Source organism: Cynara cardunculus, assembly GCF_001531365.2.
Source record: "Cynara cardunculus var. scolymus isolate 2C chromosome LG 8, CcrdV1, whole genome shotgun sequence".
Taxonomy (NCBI): Eukaryota; Viridiplantae; Streptophyta; class Magnoliopsida; order Asterales; family Asteraceae; genus Cynara; species Cynara cardunculus.
Genome location: NC_037535.1, coordinates 16,603,312 through 16,624,122, shown reverse-complemented (window position 1 = coordinate 16,624,122; position 20,811 = coordinate 16,603,312). Strand labels below are relative to the sequence as shown.

The following is a 20,811-nucleotide window of genomic DNA, read 5'->3' as shown; positions in this document are numbered from 1 at the left end:
ATTAATTTATATTTATTAATAATTAATATTAGTAATATATTTAAATTTTATTTATAATTAATACTGATAAATAATTTAATATTAATGAGAGTCATAATTGAAAAAGTGACATTAAGTTATCAAAACGTTACTCCAAGTAGAATTTCAAAAAGGTAGCTTATGTGCATCCAAATATGTACCCAAGAAATTAGCTAGCTTATTTTTGTCAAATAATGCCTAAATTTCATGCACTAAATATTAGGTAATAAGGAATCAACAATATATGAAGAAATAAGGGCAGTTTTGAATTCATAAATATTAGATATAACTTGAATCGTCTCAAGTGGTTGATAGTTTTTTCAATAGGTAGAATTTGTCTTAGTTAATAACAAAAAATCTACTATATTATAAAATTAAAAATAGAATTCATGTGTAAGAAATAATAAAAAAGAGTTAGTGGAAGATGAAAGATGAAGAATATATCAATGTTTTCTGGACAAAGTAATTTTTAAATTTTAGTAGTAGATAAAAAATATTTCCTTTGGATTTCTTTTCGAGCCAAGGATCTAAACATCTTTCGGATGGATTGGTGCAATGGACATGACCTTGATGACCATATGTAAGTTTGTGATTTATGGTGCATGTGATTATTAATTATGGTTGGTTTTGTTCTTGTTGTTGTTGTTGTTGTTGGGTTAGCTATGTTTTGTTTTCATTATGTTTGCATTAGTCTTGTTGCATGTTTATTCTTTGTGTCTTAGCTCTATTTTTATCTGGTGTTGACTTGTTTTATATTTTTAATTAGTCGTTCTTTCCAGATTTGATTTGAGGATGTTACACATTATTTGTGAAATTGCTTCTCTTAATATTGTCATCCAGAAGATAAAAAAACCAAACCAATCTAGTGGTAGAAATAGATTTGACCATGAAGCCTAGCAAATAGTCCAATAGCAGATAAATAACAACAAACTCAAACCAAGGAGATAAAGGACATATTAGGAGCATGGCAGTCCTAAAATAACTAAGAACATAAAGCTTCTGAACAAGACCAACCTAACAAATTTGCACATTAGCTTAAGAACCATTCTGATTTGGACAGAAACTATACAAACAGATTGGATACTCCATAACTCCATCAAAGTTGTATCACTAGCTATTATTAACCCTAAAATATAACATAAAGTGCATTATCTGCCTACTACCTCGAAATATTAATTACGGCCACCTACAACAACAGTTGTTTTACAACCAAAATCCTCTCATGAACAAGTTATCCAGTAATTAAGAGATTTGATATTCTCTAAATAATTAAGCGAACAAGTTATCTCTGAAGAGCAACCAATATCACTTTAAAAACAGAAATCCATTGGTTACTTGTTAGAGCAATCTATATATGAGATGAGAGATTCGACGAAGACTGATTTGCGTTAAAAGTTATCTCTGAAGAATATCATAAAAAAGAAATCAAATCACTTGAAAAATAGAATTTAAGCACAAAGACCATAAATCACCTAATGGAACGATAAATTTAAGTGTGTTTGCTACTTTATATCAAAGTTACCTTGGATCCTTTACTTTGAGACAGCTGCGCGCTGATCCAAAAACTTGTGTTTCGGCCAGACTTGTAATTAATAAAGCAAATACAATGTAATGTAAAGCATGTAGAAACACCTACTCAAAGGATCAAATTCACAAATATATGAAAAAATTAACAAATTGAGAAGAAAACATGCACCATAAAATGAGTGGAAATGAATATTTATTAAATACTGCATATGTGACTGAATATTGACATTTCATTAATGGATTGGAAAATAGGAAGTTCATGAAATGTTTTCATCCTAGTGCATTTCAGGATATAATAGATGTTGCATATAATAAAATCTTTCATCCATAATCTAGCTAGAATATCTTAATGTATGTCAAATGTGTACCGACACACAAATTAACTGATCTCATTGGGTAAACTTAGAAAGGCACCAACATAAGAATACCTTAGGATTGTTCTTTAGAGAAAATGGAATGTAGTGACAATAACAGCTCTACCAACATGGTCTGCAAAATCTAGTCCTTCACTTATCTGATATATAAGAAGCATTTGAACTTGATTAGAGGAATTGAACTACATAAAGGTCACCAACAATATGTAACAATGTAAAATATATATAAATAATCAGGCATTCCATATTTAAATACTTAAGAAATTATGTTTTATGTGGTTTAAGGGGTACATGACACTAACAGCATCTCATATACACAAATGTATCAGAACATACAAAAGAACCATCTCCACAAAAGTTGAGTTAGCACAATATTCCAAATTTTCAGTATCTACTGCTTTTCAATCCCCCAACTTGATATCTTTTTCACTCTTGAGATAGGCTTTGGCCTACAGAAAACCAAGCACAACCATTGTTCATACACTTGCCTTAGAACATGTCCAAATAGATAGAAACAACGCAGACAAGTATCCACAATTGAAAATAGAATATAAACCTAATTTTACACTATAATCATAATAAGGTAGATCTACCATATAAACAAGTGAGTAGAGACAAATGAGACAAATATGAAGAGATGAAGACAAACTCGAAGTGGGTTGAAAAAAGAATTGGAGATCGAAACCAATAGATATAGGAGAGAAACCATGAAATCGTAGAGCTCTCACACCCTAATTCCAAGAGAAATCGAAGGCAAATCAATGAAATCGGTACAACTCTCGTGCCTTAATTCGGAAAATCAATGATATCTTAGAACTTTTCGTCGATCTCAGAGAACATATAAGGTTGATTTATTAAAGAATAAAAAACCTTTTAGATACGTTTTAAACAAGTATAGAATAATAATAAAAACTTTTTGTTTAATTTAAAAATAAAAATAAAATATTTTATCCTTTAGAGACGGTTTTAAAAGTGTTGCTTAAACTTCTGATTCAACTTTTAGAGACATTTTACATAAAAATCGTCTCTAAGAGATTAAAGAGACGATTCCCGTAGCGTATTATTTGGTTCAAAATCCTTCTCTAAAAGTCATTTTACTTTCTCTTACAATTTTCATTTTTGTCAAGTAATTTCTTCCTTAAAGGTCACCTTTAGATACACATTGAAATCCTTCTCTAAAACCCCTTTCTCTTGTAGTGAAAGTTACTGCTCTCATCATCTCTCTCTTTGATGGTATTTGTTTCGTTTTTATCATAGAACATTGCTTTATAGGGTCTGATACAAGATTTTGAAACTCAAAGAAGATTGCTGGTCAGATTTATGCAACTCTAAAAGGGTAGAGTAATTGAGAAAGCACGTGAGTGTACATAGAAAAAAAAGGGATTCAATATTGGTGTTTACTTAATTTATTGATAGAACAAAATAGCGATCTAGTGTACATGTGTGTGGAGCAAAGGGAAGGGCCGACAATGAAGTAGGTCATAGGTTCCCTCAACAATCCATTTCCCTATCGTTTCTTCATTGTTTTTAGGAGAACAAAATATTTGATACGAAAACCATCGATGAAACAACGGAGTTGAAGTGTCCTTGTAACCATATGGGTTTTTCATAGATCATGATCCAAACTAGGGGTGGATTCTGATTTGAGTGGTTGGCTTTCTTGGGGTGGAGTTTTGTTGCTTCCATGGAGATGGAGGTGATAATAAGGATGAGAAAGTTTTGGATTTGAGACAGAGACGGAGATGGTGAACATTGATGAAGAAGATGATTCGAGCTAGGGGTGAACACAAGTTGGGTTGATCGATTTGAAAGCATTTGAACAACCAACTCAATGTTTACAATTTTAAAAATCTCAATCCAACACAACCCAAACCGTACTGGTTGGGTTGGGTTTGTCGGGTTAAAATTTTGGTACAACAAAATATTCCAGTATGTTTGTTACCTTGAATATGATGTTCCTCTATTTATAATTTCTTTATTCATCATTAATCAATTGGTACACCTTAGACATACTCTTTCTCAAGTAGATAACATTCAACTAGTTTTCTTAATTTGCGTATATATGATCACATTTAATGAATATATATTTTAAGGAGTTACATGGAAATGGAGAACAAGTTTAAAGTATATGTATAAAACGAGGGTGACGGTGAAATGGTTTAATATACATATTAATCTTAGCAACCATATTAAATTCAATAAATAGAAGGTTATGAGGTTCATCGGGTTGGGTTGGGTTCAAATGATCCTAACACAATTCCAACCAAATGCTTATGGTTTGAATATTTTACAATTCGATTAGGGTTTAGGTGGATTCGGTTCGGGTTATTTTGGATTGGGTTGGGTTGGTAGAGTTTTTGTGAACCCTAATCGGAGAGGTCAAAAATCAAGATAGGGGTCGATTAGGCATTATGTGGATTCGGGTTGGGTTATTTTAGGTTAGGTTGGGTTGGTAGGGTTTTTGTGAACATCTAATCAGAGGGGTCGAAGATTGGGATCGATGGCGACAATGGGCAGCGGGGGACCCAAGAATTTTGTCTAGCGGATGCAACTTTAAGATAAATCAAAGACCCGTAAAATCGCAGCTTAAACATATAGAAAAGTCAATCATGTCGATTTGGGGAAAAATAGATATTTTCAAAGAAATCAACCATTTGAGCAAGACGTAAGACTACGTCTTTTGTGTAAGTGTAACAACCCTTGTTTTCATTTCTAAACTAAGACCAAGTAAAAGGGTGTAACAAATATTTTTTCTTCATAACTATTCACATGTGAATAAGGAAAATGTATTTAAGTAAAGCGAAAACGATTGAAGTCAAAACATAATTTTATTAATATAAAACTATTTCAATGGATTGTGTTACAATACACAATCTAAGCTTCTATACACATATACTAAGGCACAATCTAACATCAAAATCATATATAATACAAACGATACAAAAACTCGACCATGTAGCAACTTTGGTAGCTCTCTTGAACTATCTACATCTTCCTTCAAAGCATGGGATGATACTAATTTGCGATACATACTTAACTATTAAGCAATTAATTGCTTAGTGATTTCAAGTACATACAACAAATATCATGTACTCAAATTTTACAGTCGTGTGATAAAAAGTTAACATGTTAGTATATACATCAAGTTCACCATTTTAAAATCCGACTTCCACCGATGGATGTCACACCTTCCGATATTATTTTGCAACATTCGGGATCATGTCTACAACCCTGGTTACGGTTATACCGTCTCAATGATACACAATTTCTAAGCCTCATTCCAACCATCTTTTTATGATTATATGTATTACCATAATAGCATGCATGCCGCAAAAAACTAGAGAATCATATGTAAATTTAGTAATTTAAGTATGTATCACAAGTTTGTAACCAAACCAAAATAGAAAATTCAGTAATCACATGTTGTTTTGACTAAATTTCTACAAAATTCGACTTTCTTGTCTTCTAACCTTCTCTTCCTCTCCTTCACAAAATATGGGATTATGTGTGTGAATTTTCTACTGGATATTGCAATAAAAAGAGACAAAACAACAAGAATGAGGTTGGGTATATGTACTAGAGGTTGAGGAGCTTGGAACTAAGTAACTCAACCCTTGATGTGACCTTATTCGAAGCACTCCTTGCACTATAGAACACCTCATTTCCAACCCTTTTTCCTTTGATTAATATTTGACAATCATTCTTTTCTTTTTCTATTTAGCTTAAAGACAGGCTGTTATAAGTCTCTCCTCCTTACAAGATATTTCGTCCTTAGAATTTGCCTTCCTTAGAATAGATAGGGAAATTTCGCCCTTACTTCTTTCTCATTTTCCAAGTGGCATTGAGATCTTTTTGATATTTACACTGTACTTTAACTAACAGAATCTCATTATTCTTCAATCTTCGAATTGCTCGACCAATTATCCTTTTTGGTTGTTCCATATATGTCAACTTTTCATTCACTAGAATATCTTCCAATAGGATCTTCATTTCTTCATCGGTTAGACACTTCCTCAAGTTGGATACATGAAATATATTATGCATATTTTGTAGATGAGTTGGCATTTCTATTTAATGAGCTACTTCTCCAACTCTTGGGTGTCTTTTGGTTCACAAAATGTTTTTGGATAGAATGAAATATGTTAAAGGAAACTTTGAAGAAATTGGAATGGAATGTTGTCAGGTTTGACCAACTGTTTGATTGGTAGACATTAGAATGAAATTTGTTAAGAAATCGGAATCTGTCAGTTTGGTTCACAAAATATAGCTTTGAAATTGAAATGAAATATTGGTAATGACCAAAATGCCCCTTTTTGAAAATTTTAATTTTTCTAAAACTAAAAATACTTTAATAAAATAATTATTYAATATGTAAAACAATATAAAATACATAACCCAAATATAACCATAAGCCAAACAATGTTACTAAATCAATGGTGGTCGATGGTGGTTCAGATGATGGTGGTCGATGGTGGTTCAGATCGGTGGTGGTCCGTAGTGGTTCAGATGGCGATGGTCGGTAATGGTTCAGATCGATGGTGATCCATGGTGGTTCAGATGGAGGTGGCCAGCAGTGGTTCAGATGGATGGTGGCTTAGATCGGCAGTGACAACGATGGTCCAGCTTGGTAGTTGTTCAAATCGGTGGTGGTTGGCGGTTGGCGGTTTCCGTCATTGATTCAGATCGGTGGTCGTTGTCGATGGTTCGTGGTGGTTTAGGTGGCGATGGTCGGATGTGGTTGAGATCAACGGTGGTACAGATTGGGAATGGTTTAGATTGACGATGAATCAGATCGGTGGTTGTTTAGATCGGTGACGGTCGGTATTGGTTCAGATCGGCGATGCCCGGCGGTGATTCAGATCAATTGTAGTTGGTGATGGTTAAGATCGATGGTGGTCCGTAGTGGTTCATATGGCAATGGTCGATAGTGGTTCAGATCCATGGTGGTTCAGATGGCGATGGTCGATAGTGGTTCAGATCCATGGTGGTTCAGATGGTGGTGATTGGCGGTGGTCTATGCTTGTTCAGATGGCGTTGATCGGTAGTGGTTCAGATCGATGGTTATTTAGATCAACGGTGGATCAGATTGGTGGTGTTCAGATCGATAGTGGTTGGCGATAGTTCAGATCGATAGTGGTAGGGATCAGTAGTGGTCAGTGGTGGTTCAAATCACCAGTGGTTCAGATCGGTGGTGGTCGGCGGTGGTTCAAATGGCGATGGTTGGTGGTGATTCAGACCGACGGTGGTCGGAGGTGGTCGACGATGCTCATATTGGGTTAAGGGCATATTTGGTATTCTGAAGATAGAGAATTCCATTCCATCAATATACCATATAGTTGCTAAGAAATGTTAAATTCCTTTATTTGTGAAATTTGTAGGATTTTGAAGATTTATTTCGTGAAAAAGAATGAACCAAACGAGGGAATGAAATTTGGTCAACGAAATTCAACATTTCAATTCCCTCAGATTCCTTTGGAATCTACGAACCAAATGCCATCTTGGATTATTTAAAAGGATCATATATAATGAGGACTTAACTTTTATGCCTTTCGAATCTAATCAATCCTTTCCATGGAGCTACTTTGAGCATAATTTGATCCCTATTTGAAATTCAATATGCTTCTGTCTCTTATCTGCATAGCTTTTCTATCAGTCTTAAGCCGCCTGTAGCCTATCCTGAATTTGTTTTACCTTTTTTGAAGTTTGTTAAATTAGGTCTGGTCCTGCCATTGCTTTGTTTTCAATATTTATAACACACTAGGGTTCGACATGTTCTACCATACAAGACTTCATATGAAGCACCTTTTGGACTTGTGTGATAACTATTGTTATATGATAATTCTGTTAGGAGAAGTGGTCATTTCAATCACCACCTAATGTAGTTAACAAGCTCTAGGCATGTCTTTCAATGTTCTAATCACTTTGTCCATCAGTTTGTGGATGATAAGATATATTCAATTTTACTCTTGACCTCTTTTCCTTGTAGAAACTTCTCCAAAATCGAGATGTAATCAACTATCCTTATCTGATATTATTGACAAATGTACCCCATGCCTTGAGACTATTTCATCAGCATATAGTTTTGCAAATCTCTTTACTGTATAACTTTCTTTAATCAGTAGGAAGTGAGCTGATTTGGTTAACCTATCAAAGACTACCAAAATGGAATCATTACCTTTCTTGGTTCGTGGTAATTTGATAACTCTCATTTTTTAGAGTTATTTCTTATTATTTCCTCCATTTTTGCATCTATTAAATACCCAATTTCCTTGTTTTTCCCCATTTATTCTAAAAGTTTTAAAAATGATGATGAAACACAAAGGAAGAAATTTTATTCCGAAAAATTGCACTTTCTGGCAACTGCCCACAGTGGAAAGTTACGAATTTTCGTTAGTCTTCTACTTTGTGGAGGATGTTTGCTTGAAAATCTTGTTCAAAGATTGCTACAGCTGGAGTTGCTTGTAAAGTTGTATTTTGAATTTTTTTTAACTAGTTGTTAGATGGTCTTTGCCCCATGGTTTGTTTGTGCTTAATTTCCTTTGGATAAAGGGTTCATCCTTATCCATTCCTCTACTATATAAAGAGGGCTTGGGGTTCACTTTGAAGATCATCCCATTTGAAGCTTTGCTAGCTGAAATCTCTTTTCTCTTCTTCTCTTAAGTTAGTTTTAGCATGTAATTTATCTTATTAATTGTAATCTGCTTCCCACAGTATCACCACTGTAGGCAGCAGACTTTTATTCTATATTAATGAAAGTTGCATTTAAGTTTTATTTCTTGTCTTATATTATACTTTTCATGTCTATTATAAGCTAATTTACTTATATGGGTATGGTTGGGAGTTAAATTAGGATTTTTATATAATATTTTGGTGTTTTTACTCTTTACCACTTTGTAAACTTGGTCACTCAAGACGGGACTTAAACTCGACACGGATAAGACGATCACTTTGAAGTGTTAATATTAGATCTTAGACCCAGAGATGTGCGGATTTAAAATACGACTTAAGTGATGCACAAAGAACTCGAGAGAGTCTTTAATAATTGCGTAGAGATGTGAATTTTGTATGTATTTATCTAAGGATTAAGCGATGTTTATTCATATTACAAAGAGATTTGAGTATGAATTTTATTTCTTCTTCTGTTTAGCTAAATCAACAAGTTTCGGAGGGGTGAGAGTAGGAACTTTGTGGGATCTGTTTATAAATCTATACTTTCGAGAGATTGGAATATTTACAAACATCTCATAAGTTTCTTACCATTATATTGTGTTTTTATCTTAAGGAATACTTACACCTATGCCCATATTTTATTTTATAAGTCTATTTTGTTTATTTCATCTTTTAAAGCTTTTTACCAACAAAACTCAACTTTTATACACAAACCGAAACATGCTCAAGAAGTTCATGAAAGTCTCCGAATCTCAGTAGCCCAGTCCATGTGGAAACGATCTCGACATTTTACCACTTTATTACTTGCAAGCGATCATAGTGTTGGCGTGCACTTGCACCGCCACTGTGGGAACTTCGTGCCTAGTGTATGAACACGAACGATCCTAAGCTATCATAATTTCATCACAAAATCCATTGGTGATGTGGACTCATTTCCATATTGGGATCTCTAATGGTTGTAACCCTGTTTCTAATGCTTAGCCTTTACTTGAAGGTAAGTCATACTTTTCTCAATAAAACTCCTAACATCCTTTTTATTGCAGGTCACTAGTATAGTAACTTCGAATCTTGATACATCTTATCCATGCCTCGGTGAATGAAGTATTTGGACTTATGAGCATCACTTAACAAGACCTCACAGTAATCGCTTGCCAATGAATCCTCAATCTTCCATGAAATCTTCTATACACCTTGTTATCAGTTTCTAGGAATTTTGCTTGTCCTACCACACGCTCTTTCTTAATATGTTCTTCGGTAAGTGCACTTCTGAGCTTATTTTATCCTTACTAAAAATTCAGGCATCACATGTATTGTTAATGTTTTAACTCGTGTGGGCTTCTTGTGTTCCCGTATGCTCAATACATCTACTACCACATTATCTTTGTTAGGATGATTTCGAATTTCATAATCATAGTCTTTAAGTAATTCCATCCATTGTTGTTGTCTCATGTTTAAGTCATTTTAACTAAATAAGTATTGTCGACTCTTGTGGTTAGTATATATGATGCAATGAGTGTCATAAAGGTAATGTCAGCAGATCTTTAGTGCAAATACAACTACATCAACTTCTGAATCATATATCGAACATTACTTGTCATTTTCCTTTAGTTGCCTTGATGTATAGGCTATCACCTTGTCATATTGCATAAGTACATAACCTAGTCCTAATCTCAAAGCATCGTTGTATACTGTAAACCCTTATGTTCCCTCAGGTAATGATAGAATGGGTGCACTACTTAGCTTTTTTTAGAATATGAAAATCTTATTCTTGCTCTTTTCCCCATTCAAAATTCTTACTTTTTCTTGTCAATGTCGTTATTGGAGATGCTATCTTGGAGAACTCATTGATGAACCCACGATAATATCCTGCTAACTCAAGAAAAACTCTGAATCTGAAATGAACTTTTGGGAGCTTCCCATTTCATAATGGTACTCACCTTAGTAGGATCTACTTGTATTCCTCGTCCATTAACCACATGCTCGAGAAATTAAACTTCCTTGAGCCATAATTCACACTTTGAAAATTTCGTATGAGCTTCTCTTGTCTTAAAAAAAAAACTCAATATTACATGTAAATGTTTTCGATGTTCACCCTTATTCTTGGAATAAATGAGAATGCCATTTATAAACACAATCACAAACTTGTCGAGATATGGTTTACATACTCTATTCATCAATTCCATAAAGGCAGCTGGTTCATTTGTCAACACAAAGGTCTGACCAAAAATTCACAATGGCCATATCTGGTTTTGAATGCCGTTTTGGGAACATCTTCACTCTTAACATTTAGTCGGTGGTATCCCGACATGAAATTGATTTTTGAGAAGCACTTGGCCCCTTACAGTTGATCGAACAAATCATCGATTCTAGGAGGGGCTATTTATTCTTCACTGTTCATCTATTCAATTCTCTGTAGTTGATACACATGCACATCGGGCCATCTTTTTTCTTAATGAAGAAAATTGGTGCACCCCAGGGCGACGAACTTTCCCGAATGAAACCTTTATCGAGTAACTCTTGTAACTGACTTCTCAGTTCTTGCATTTCATATGGAGCTAACTGATATGGAGTTTTGACTACTGGTACCATTCCAGGCACTAGGTCAATCCCTAATCGTACCTGTTTGTTGGGAGGCAACCTTGGGAAATCTTCTAGAAACACAACTATGTACTCATGTATAACCAATACATATTTTGATTCTATCATTTTTTGTTTTCTTTCATTCATAACATATGCGAAGAATGTTGGGCACCCTTTCCTTATACAACGTTGTGTTCTAGCCAAACTTACCTACATCATCCTACTTTTCAGTTTGTTCCCTTCTACCAATATTGTTTTACCTTCAAAATATCTAACTTCAAGTATTTTTTTATTACAATTTATTTTGGCATGGTGGTTCCACAACCAATTCATTCCTATTATCACACTGAATTCACCCAAAGTCATGGGTATTAAGTCAACGGGCATATGATCTCCATCAATTTCTGTTGTGCAATCTCTACATATTTGGTTGATCCTAACATAGTTGCCTGTCAACTAGTTCAACCTCAAAGTCTGGTTTTAATTCCTTTCTATTTACTTTCAAATTTTGATAAAATGAAAGGGACATAAGATCTACTTGCACCACAATCAAACAATATATGAGCAAGTTGAATATTGATAAAGTGCATACTTGTCACTATATTCAGTGTTTCATTCGCATCATTTTTCGTCATTTGGAAGGCCCAAGTTTTCGCTTTTCCCTTATTACCCTATCTGAGACTCTTATTAACCTCATGTTGTGGTTGGTTTCTGTGTTGAGCCCGTTACCTTGAGGACAATCCCATTTGAAATGCCTTATTTCCCACACCGAAAACATGCTCCAGTCTTTCTCCTACGTTCACCAGGGTGATTCTTACCACAATGATCACAAGGTTTCTTTTGATTTACTTTAACAAAATTCTGAACCCGAAGCTTTGGTTTCGTATTCAAATTCTGATCAACACTTTGTTCTTTTCACTTTAACCTCTCGACTACCTTAGCAATGTTGATTGTTTTCTAAAATGTTTCGGTAGTCCAACCAATAGAAACCTTCGAGTTTCGTTTCTTAATCCTGCAATGAAACAATCTATTTTCGGGTAGAACAACCAGTAGAAACCTTTTATTTACCGAGTTCCATGTGTGCAATGCGTCCTCCTATAGTAAGGTAGTTTCATACCTTACCTTTTGCTTTTCCGAAAACTGACATGTTTCATACCAAACTTTCCCTTCATATACATATATCTCTTACATCTTTAGTTGATTACATTCATTAAGATGGCATCTTTTCATGGGGTACAAGAGGTATTTACATAGACTACACCTCGTATTTTTCACACATTAAGATGTCCTAGCCTTTCTGAGGCTTGTATATATGAAGACATCTCCAAAAAATACAAGTCCATATTTTTCACCTTTTGAGCAAGACGTGAGATTACGTCTTATGTGTAAGTGTAATAATCCTCGTTTCCATCTCTAAATTGAAACCACACGAAGGGTGTTACATACATTTTTTTTATAATTATTCATATGTGAATACCATAAAATATATTTAAGTAAAGCGGAAATGATTGAAGTCAAAACATAATTTTATTAGTATAAAACCATTTCTATGGATCGTAGTTACAATACAATCAAACTTCTAATACACATATACTAAGGCACGATATAATATCAAAACGATATAACACAGACCAATACAAAAACTCGACTACGTCGAAAGTTTTGCAGCTCCCTTGAACTTTCTACATCTGTCTTCGGAGCATGGGATGATACTAAATCCGGAACATACTTAACTATTAAGTAATTACTTGTTAGCAATTTCAAGTTTATACATCATATACCTCATAACAAAACGTAAACATGCTAATATATCCATGAAATTTACCATTTGGAACTAGGTGACTCCCCCCTTGATGTGGTGTTATCCCAATCACTCCATGTCACAATAGAACACCTCATCTCCAGCCCCTTTTCCGACCCTCTTTTTGTTTTTAGTACTTAAAATAAATATTTTACAACCCCTTTTATTATTACTAGAATGGTGCTTGCACAATTCAGCGAGATATATATTCATTTTATTTTGTCTTTGTTGATATAATTTATGGTTTATGTGGCTTTGAAAAAGATAATGTTTTTACTTTTGAATAAAAATAAATTTGAAGATATCATAAAAATTTGAAAAAAATATATTTATATTAATATCAAATTAACTATTTAAAAGTTCTCGTTTTTTGTACAATTTCTTTAATTCAATTTTTTATTGTAATTTAATTTAGGTAAAAAGTGAAGTAATTTATTTTTGACATAACAATCAAATTTTTATAAAGACAACACTTCTATTAGAACTTAATGATTATTTTAATTATATAAAAAAAAATTTATTTAAAATGAGATGTGTATCATGTATTTGATTATGTTTATCTGCAGTTGGTTACACGAATTCAGATACGGAGTTTTAGTAAGTTGTACTTACGCACAATCTACTTCCAATATTGAGTTTTAAGTAATATGCATTAATAAACAGTACTTTACGCATAAAAAGTGGGTTTTAAGAATTTTTGTTAAATGTTTTATAATATAGTTATAGATTATTATTATTATTATTATTATTATTTCCTTCTATTAATATATAACAACCCTCCTTTTCTTTTCTATTTAGCTTTAAAAAAGGTTGTTACAGTAAGCCTGATATGTTTTTAGATGTATGTTGTTCTATAGAAGGATTTTTTTTTTCCAATTTCTTGGTAAATTTCGAAGGATTTTTAAGTTTCTTTGGTTGATTTTGAAAGAACTTCTTTTAATTCTTTTGGTGGATTTTAAGAGACATTTTCGGGTTCTTTAGTTAATTTGGAGAGACTTTATCTGTTTTTTGGTTAATATCCTTTTCATTTTCTAGTATGTTTAATAACTCTTAATTATAGTTTAGCTTCTGCAACTTTTATACCAAAAAAATTATGCTTGCAAAAATCATTTGAATTGGTACACAGGACCCCTCCCCTGGGTCGTTCATAGGTTTGCCCCTGGCAACATAGGGGAGGGGGGGCTAATGGGTTTTGGGGTATTGTTTTTTTTTATGATTAATAGCTTTTTACACTTGTACATATTGCAACAACATTTAATAAAAAATTATTAAAGAAATATAAAATGATCACAATGCCCCTCACATGAAGGACATATGGGAGGCTTAACGATGAAGAAATAGACATTGTTAGATCAAAGGATCTAATCTATAACAAAAATGAAACAACAGTAATCAAAGCTGTAATTATTTTGCTTCATGACAATCCATAAATTTCATATAACTATAGAAACAAAATTTGTAATTTACTATAAAATTTATAGATCAATTCATGATTAAAAACGTTTATTAAATGAGTAAGATTTGGTTTTAATGGCCATGATTACGAGTTTATGACAATGGATACCAATAAGCTTTTTTTTTTTTTTTTTGGTAAGAATCTCCACAATAATGTTTCTGTTAGATTTTCTGATAGAAATACGAGAAAAATCCATTGATGGAAATGGGATAGGCCACCTATCATAGGTCATAGGTGTCTAAAATTTATCCTAGAAGGGATTATGATGGAATTTAATAAAAGAAAGGGGCAGTTTCGGATAGTTTATAAAACTTAAGGGGGTGTTTTGTAACTTTCTTCTCTTCCAACCCTGATCAAGTAAGGAACCAGCACAAAACATGTTAATATGTGTTCTAGAGGTTAATTGGCCAACTCTTTCCCAACTATAACTACTCCCCACCCTTCATTCTTCCTCAAATCTGTACCCTACCTTTTCTCTGAGTCTCAAAATTGACAGACTCAAGCACAACTTATTATTTTCAGCGATCATAATCATGTTGGTTTATCAGGATCTCCTTACTGGTAATATTTGTAATCTTTATGATTTCATGTTTTTTATCGATGGGTTTTTGATATTCTTCAGTATTCAATGCTATTCTGGATGGGTTTTTTTTCCTTAAGTTTAATAATTCATGTAATTTTCTAAATGGGTTCCGGTGATCTTCGATGATTCATAGTTTTCTCAACTCATGGCTTTTCCCAATGGGTTTTTGATGATTTAAGATGCTTGTGTTCATGAATTTTTTCTTTCTTCTAATTTCAATTTACTTATTTAGTGATTGAAATAGCTTCGTCTGTATCTGTGATGCGGTGGAAGTTAATCATGATTTGATACGCATGATCTTGAATCTGATTTTCAAAAAATTGGGGTTGGTCTCATCATGGAACCTAGTGATGTAATTTTGTTCCTTTTATTGTTTGGAGTCTAAAACATGTGGACAAGGTGTTTGATGAAATTAGTTGCCCACACATTATATACAATAAAGTTATGTGCCATTTGAAGGTTGCTCCTTGGCTGATCTTTGATGGGTTTCTTGATTAATTAACATGTCTTTGATTATTAAGAAAAAAACTGAAACAATATGGATAGATATCGATCCATTAATAGATTCTTTCTTGTTTTAGATTTTGAAAGAACATATTTCAATTTCTTTCATGTTCCTCTTGAATGATTTGTTGTTGAACTTTTGATTAGTGAATGCAAAGATTTTGTAGTTCTCAAAGTCCTTATTAGTTTCTTATAACTACATGAAAATCTCAATGGCAATTTAATCGGACCACTTCAGTAATGCTAGTAATCATAATTATTGTTCCTTGGTTGAGGCGAACTGGTTAAGGCTCAGGGGTTGGTGGAAATTGCATCTTCCTGGGTTGAAATCCAGGCCTGTTAAAACCATTGTGGTTATGGAGGTTCAACTGTGATGACTCTAGGCTACTCGTATTCGCGCACAGGCCCGTAGCGTGTACTCATAATTATCCAAAAAAACACAACAGCAGTATCACATATTCGTGTAATTCTTTATTTATTCCTTGTATTAAGTTGCTAAACTTAAGCCACTTGTGAAATTTCAGGCGATGAACTTCTTTCAGATTCTTTTCCCTATAAGGAAATTGAGAATGGAATGTTATGGGAAGTAGAAGGAAAGGTAATAGAAAGATCAGATCTTTTCAGTAGGTTTTCTTTTAAAATCATGAAAAATAATTTAGACGAAAAACCTGATCCATACCAATGGAGCATGAAAGAAGTAGAACAAGAACGAACAGCACCACAAAGACTAGATTCGACCGTAGGACCTTCTTAACGAAAAGTAGATTTTTTTGACCAACCAACTAAAAACCTGAGAAGGGAAATTATTAAACTGATATGCCCTATATAGAAAACTTTCTTCAACCGATCACAATTTTCTTTTAATCTCCCCAGATTTTTATTTCACGAGTCCTAATAACTTATCTTGGATATTTTAGTGGGTAGTTCAAGGGGCTGTTGATGTGAACATTGGTGCTAATCCTTCAGCCGAAGGCGGTGAGGATGAAGGGGTGGATGACCAAGTGGTTAAGGTGGTTGATATCGTAGATACTTTTAGACTTCAGGTATGTCTCAAAACTCTATATATGGTATTGATTATGAGATGAGTATGATTCAATTAGTCCATCTTTGTAAACTATATTTTAGGAACAACCTCCATTCGACAAGAAGCAGTTCGTTGCGTACATCAAGAAATACATCAAGTTGTTGACACCTAAATTKGAACCGAAAAAACAAGAAACTTTCAAGAAACATATAGAGGGAGCCACTAAATTTCTTCTTTCAAAGCTTAAAGACCTTCAATTGTGAGTATTGTCATTCCCTTCTAAATTACGCCCGTGAGAATATATTTAGAACCCCATTATATTACTCGCTAAAAGAGCCTTTGAGGAGAGAAATGAGGTTCCAACATATATTCGAGAGAAATGGACCTAGTATAGCCGTTATGGGACTCTAATATGTTCCCTTCAATGAAGGCTTGATATTGTCCCTAAGGGGGCTAGATGAGTACAAGTTGCTCCAGAGTCTCAAGTCCCTAGAGTGGTAATCTTTGGCTCTGATACCGTGTTAGAATACGTGGAACTCCCATGTCATTCTCGAAAAGATCCCTTGAGAAGAGAAGGGAGGTTTTTAACATATATTCAACAAAAATTGGTTCAATTCTAATCCAATGTGAACTCTAACAGCACCCACATCACGAAAATGGTATGTAGATAACACAACTTGCGTTGTGCAGCTTCGTAGGGGAAGGCATGCATGATGATGGCATGACGGTGTTTGCATACTACATGGATGGTGCCGCCGATCCAACTTTTCTCTACCTTGCGTATGGGCTCAAGGAGATCAAGTGTTGAACAACCTGGCCCTTTTTTCGTCACTTGTTACAAGAAAAGCTTGTAAATCATCATTTTGATTTCAGTTTTAGGTCCATATTTTGGTTCAGTTGTCTTTTTCCATCTCAACTTCAATAAGCATGATTAATTGATTATACTAGCTACTTGATCTTTTTGACTGAAGTAGTAGGTTGCTTACATATAGTATAATATGATTTTGATGGTAATTTCTATTTTCTGTCCTATGAACTTTAAGGTGGTCAAAATCAAAAGTAACCTTAACAAAGCATGATAGCTAGAATCTATTTTCCAATGGACGTGACGGATTTTCATATATCTTCGACACTTGTAATCAACCGATCGATCTTTACGGATTTGTATCTACATAACCTTTGAATTGCCACGAGGTACGAAGTTGACTTAGGAAAACGTTTATCTCCCTGTGGCCTTGTATATACTTGCAAACTTTACGTTTTTTTGTAACACCTTGACTACTCATGTGGTCTAGTGATTTTAAGGGGACTTAAACCGGTGATCCTTTAGATCTTAATAGTTGAAAAATATTTCCGTCACTCTGGTTGTGTAGACTTGACACACCTCTATTGCAACTGCTTGTCATTGAAACCTTCTCCGCCTAATTAATATATTTTTTTAATTAATAGATTTGATTTTATTATAAATATTTGATTTTACAATAGTTAAAAGAGAAATTTTAATAACAACTAAGATTTAATTTAAACCCGTGTGAAAGGTTCAAATAAAAATGCTAAATATCGTGAGAATGGAATTTATAAGGAAAGTTCCATAAGTGAATCATTGAAAAAAAATGCATTTTCTGTAATGTCGATTCATACATCCCTCCTCAAAACGCCACTGTTGCGTAAGGCTTAGGCAACAAATCCGTGTTGCCTTCTCAATGTTGCATTAGAACCAAAGCAACATATGCAAACAACATATGTTGCCTAAGCGAACTTCTTAGGAAACACGCAAAAGGTTATGTTGCTTATGTAAAAAACATATGTTGCATCATACAAACTCTTAGTCAACATTTTATCTATGCATATGTTGCGTAATGTATCAGCTTAAACAACATACTCTATTTGCATATGTTGCCTAAGGTATCAGCTTAGACAACATACTCTATTTCCATGATGCAGTTTTTTTTCTTGCATACTTTCTACAAACGAATCTCAAAAACAAGCAAACAAACATGTTTTCTGCAAACAACTCCCACAAACAAGCAAACAAATGTTTTATACAAACAACTTTTATAACCAAACAAAATTAATAAGTTCAATAATTGAAAGATAATTTTTTTCCTAAATAAGTCTAAAAGTAGGCTACAAGTTCAATAACACAAAATTAAAAACTTAACCTAAAGCATGAGAGGTTGGGGTTGTTGAGTTAGAGTTTGAATCACTAACACCCAACATAGTCATCAACGATTGTATCATCTTTCTTTGCTCGACGGTTTCCTTTTTTGCCTCATTTTGTCCATCTTTTAGCAAGTGAATCTCCTCGTCGTGCTCGGCAAGTTGTCGTCGAAATCTTCCTCGTCAACTGAAGATATTGGCTTAGAGAATCCTTCGCCGGTCCTCTCATCCTCGCAGGTCGAACCGCCAAGCTACCGATACCTGGAACAACCATTTCTGTGAATACGATTCAAACAATTGTTTTAATTACAATTATATATTTCCCGTCGATCATCCCTAATTTATGAGTTAAAATGGGAAAAAACGAACTACACTAATGTCTTTTTATATTTTTATAGGGTTGGAAAAGTTGGAACGAAAAAAGGGATAAAAGAATAATTTTTGATAGCTTTGTGAGACTATGGTATTTCGAGCATATATCACTCTTCCGAGTTCGGATTTAAGTGATTAAAGATGGTCTATAAAGATAACAAACGACCCTACAACTTTTAAGTTTTGAGTTTCTGTAATTCATGCTGAATCTAAGCTAAAACGGATGTCAAAGGTGAAAAAGTGATGCTGGACAGCAAAGGGAAAAAATATATAAATCATGATCGCACAAAAATAAAAGTTCAAGTTTACTTACTTTACGGTCTTCACTTGTAGTGGTCTCAAAAATTGTACCGAGATAAGAAGCCTCATGTCCGATAGCTTCAAGTTTATATATTAGCCCTAAACCAGAACAAAGCCGGTCCCGATTTATGCTCGATCCTATTTTTTGACAACTTTGCTTCTAACATTCTCTTTGATTTATTCTACAACATGAGAAACACTTATTTTACAATCTAAACTCAAAAAAGTAATTTATATATTTAATTATTTACTCATCACATACCTTTTATGTTTCTTTCTTAAAAAGCGTGCACAAAAAATCCCATTGATTTGGACGATGTACGAAGTTCATCGGGATTGGAAGACGACCTTGCTTTTTATATAATGTGTGGCAATCAGTTTTCCACCTATTGTATGAGTGGCGAGCAGTTAGGTGGATCCATTCAAATAATGCATCACCCGGAGGTCCATTCCAATCAATCTCAAAGAAAACCTGAAAAGCGAATACAAATTAGAATGAAATAAAAAGTTAAGCATTATTAATTAATAAGACATAAATCATCAAAAAAAAAAAGAACTAGCAATAAAAATATACTTACGCTAAGTTGATCAACCACAATCTTGAGTTCATCTTGCGTAAGTTTTAAATAACTATCGGTCAACATCGGAATATGCTCACGAACAATGCTCCCAATTTGCTTTGCGATCCTACAAACTTTGTTTGTGTCGGGCAAATTTTTTTCCATGTTCCACTTAAGAAAAAGACATTTATTTTCGTTGTTAGCGATGTCACTCTTAATCGTCTTTTCGGTGATAATTCCTCGTCTTGCCTTCTTTGTAACTGGTTATTCAGTTGGTTCCACATGGATGCGGCGACAATTGATACGTATATCTAGAGAAAGTGGCCCACTAGTAGGTGTGCTCGTCTCTGGTGACGCCGGTGTAGTTGGTGAGTCCAAAGACAGAGGGTAGAATTGGCGTTGGATGAAAGGTGTCGCCTCTGACGAGATCTCCGCCAAATCACCCTCTAGGCATATCGTAGTCTGCCCCAAGACTGACGCCTTAACTAAATTAAACGCTTGAGTTCTTTTTTGGAGGCATATGGATCTACAAAAATCAATGTTTAAATAAAATTCTTGTTTATACATAAAAATGGCATCAGATCAAATCACTACCAAATGGTTGTTATGAGGGGAATTATCGAATGCCCTTATTCAAAATCCTCCAAAAATGATCAAACAAAAAACAATAGAATTCAGCAAATGAACAAACTGGAGATACTAAACTCAACACATCTGTATTATCAGGAGCAAGTGTCATCATTGGTGATCTTTCCATCACAGTTTGCAACTCAAGTGTTGATTTAGAAACATCTTAGTGTGGCTATAAAACCATACCTCATATCCAACCAAATTCAGGTCCAAATTTGGCCTCTTGTAATGAGGTGAGTGAAGATCCTGATGA

At 34.0% G+C, this 20,811-nt stretch overlaps 1 protein-coding gene across 1 annotated transcript; it reads left to right on the top strand.

The window, feature by feature from the left end:
• The first annotated feature begins 14,958 nt into the window (after positions 1 to 14,958).
• LOC112517296 (translationally-controlled tumor protein homolog) lies at positions 14,959 to 17,344 on the top strand. The gene is made up of 5 exons (XM_025124685.1): positions 14,959 to 14,986; positions 16,037 to 16,110; positions 16,430 to 16,555; positions 16,638 to 16,795; positions 17,227 to 17,344. The coding sequence occupies exons 1-5, from the start codon at positions 14,959 to 14,961 to the stop codon at positions 17,342 to 17,344; spliced, it is 504 nt and encodes a 167-aa protein (XP_024980453.1).
• Positions 17,345 to 20,811: the final 3,467 nt, after the last annotated feature.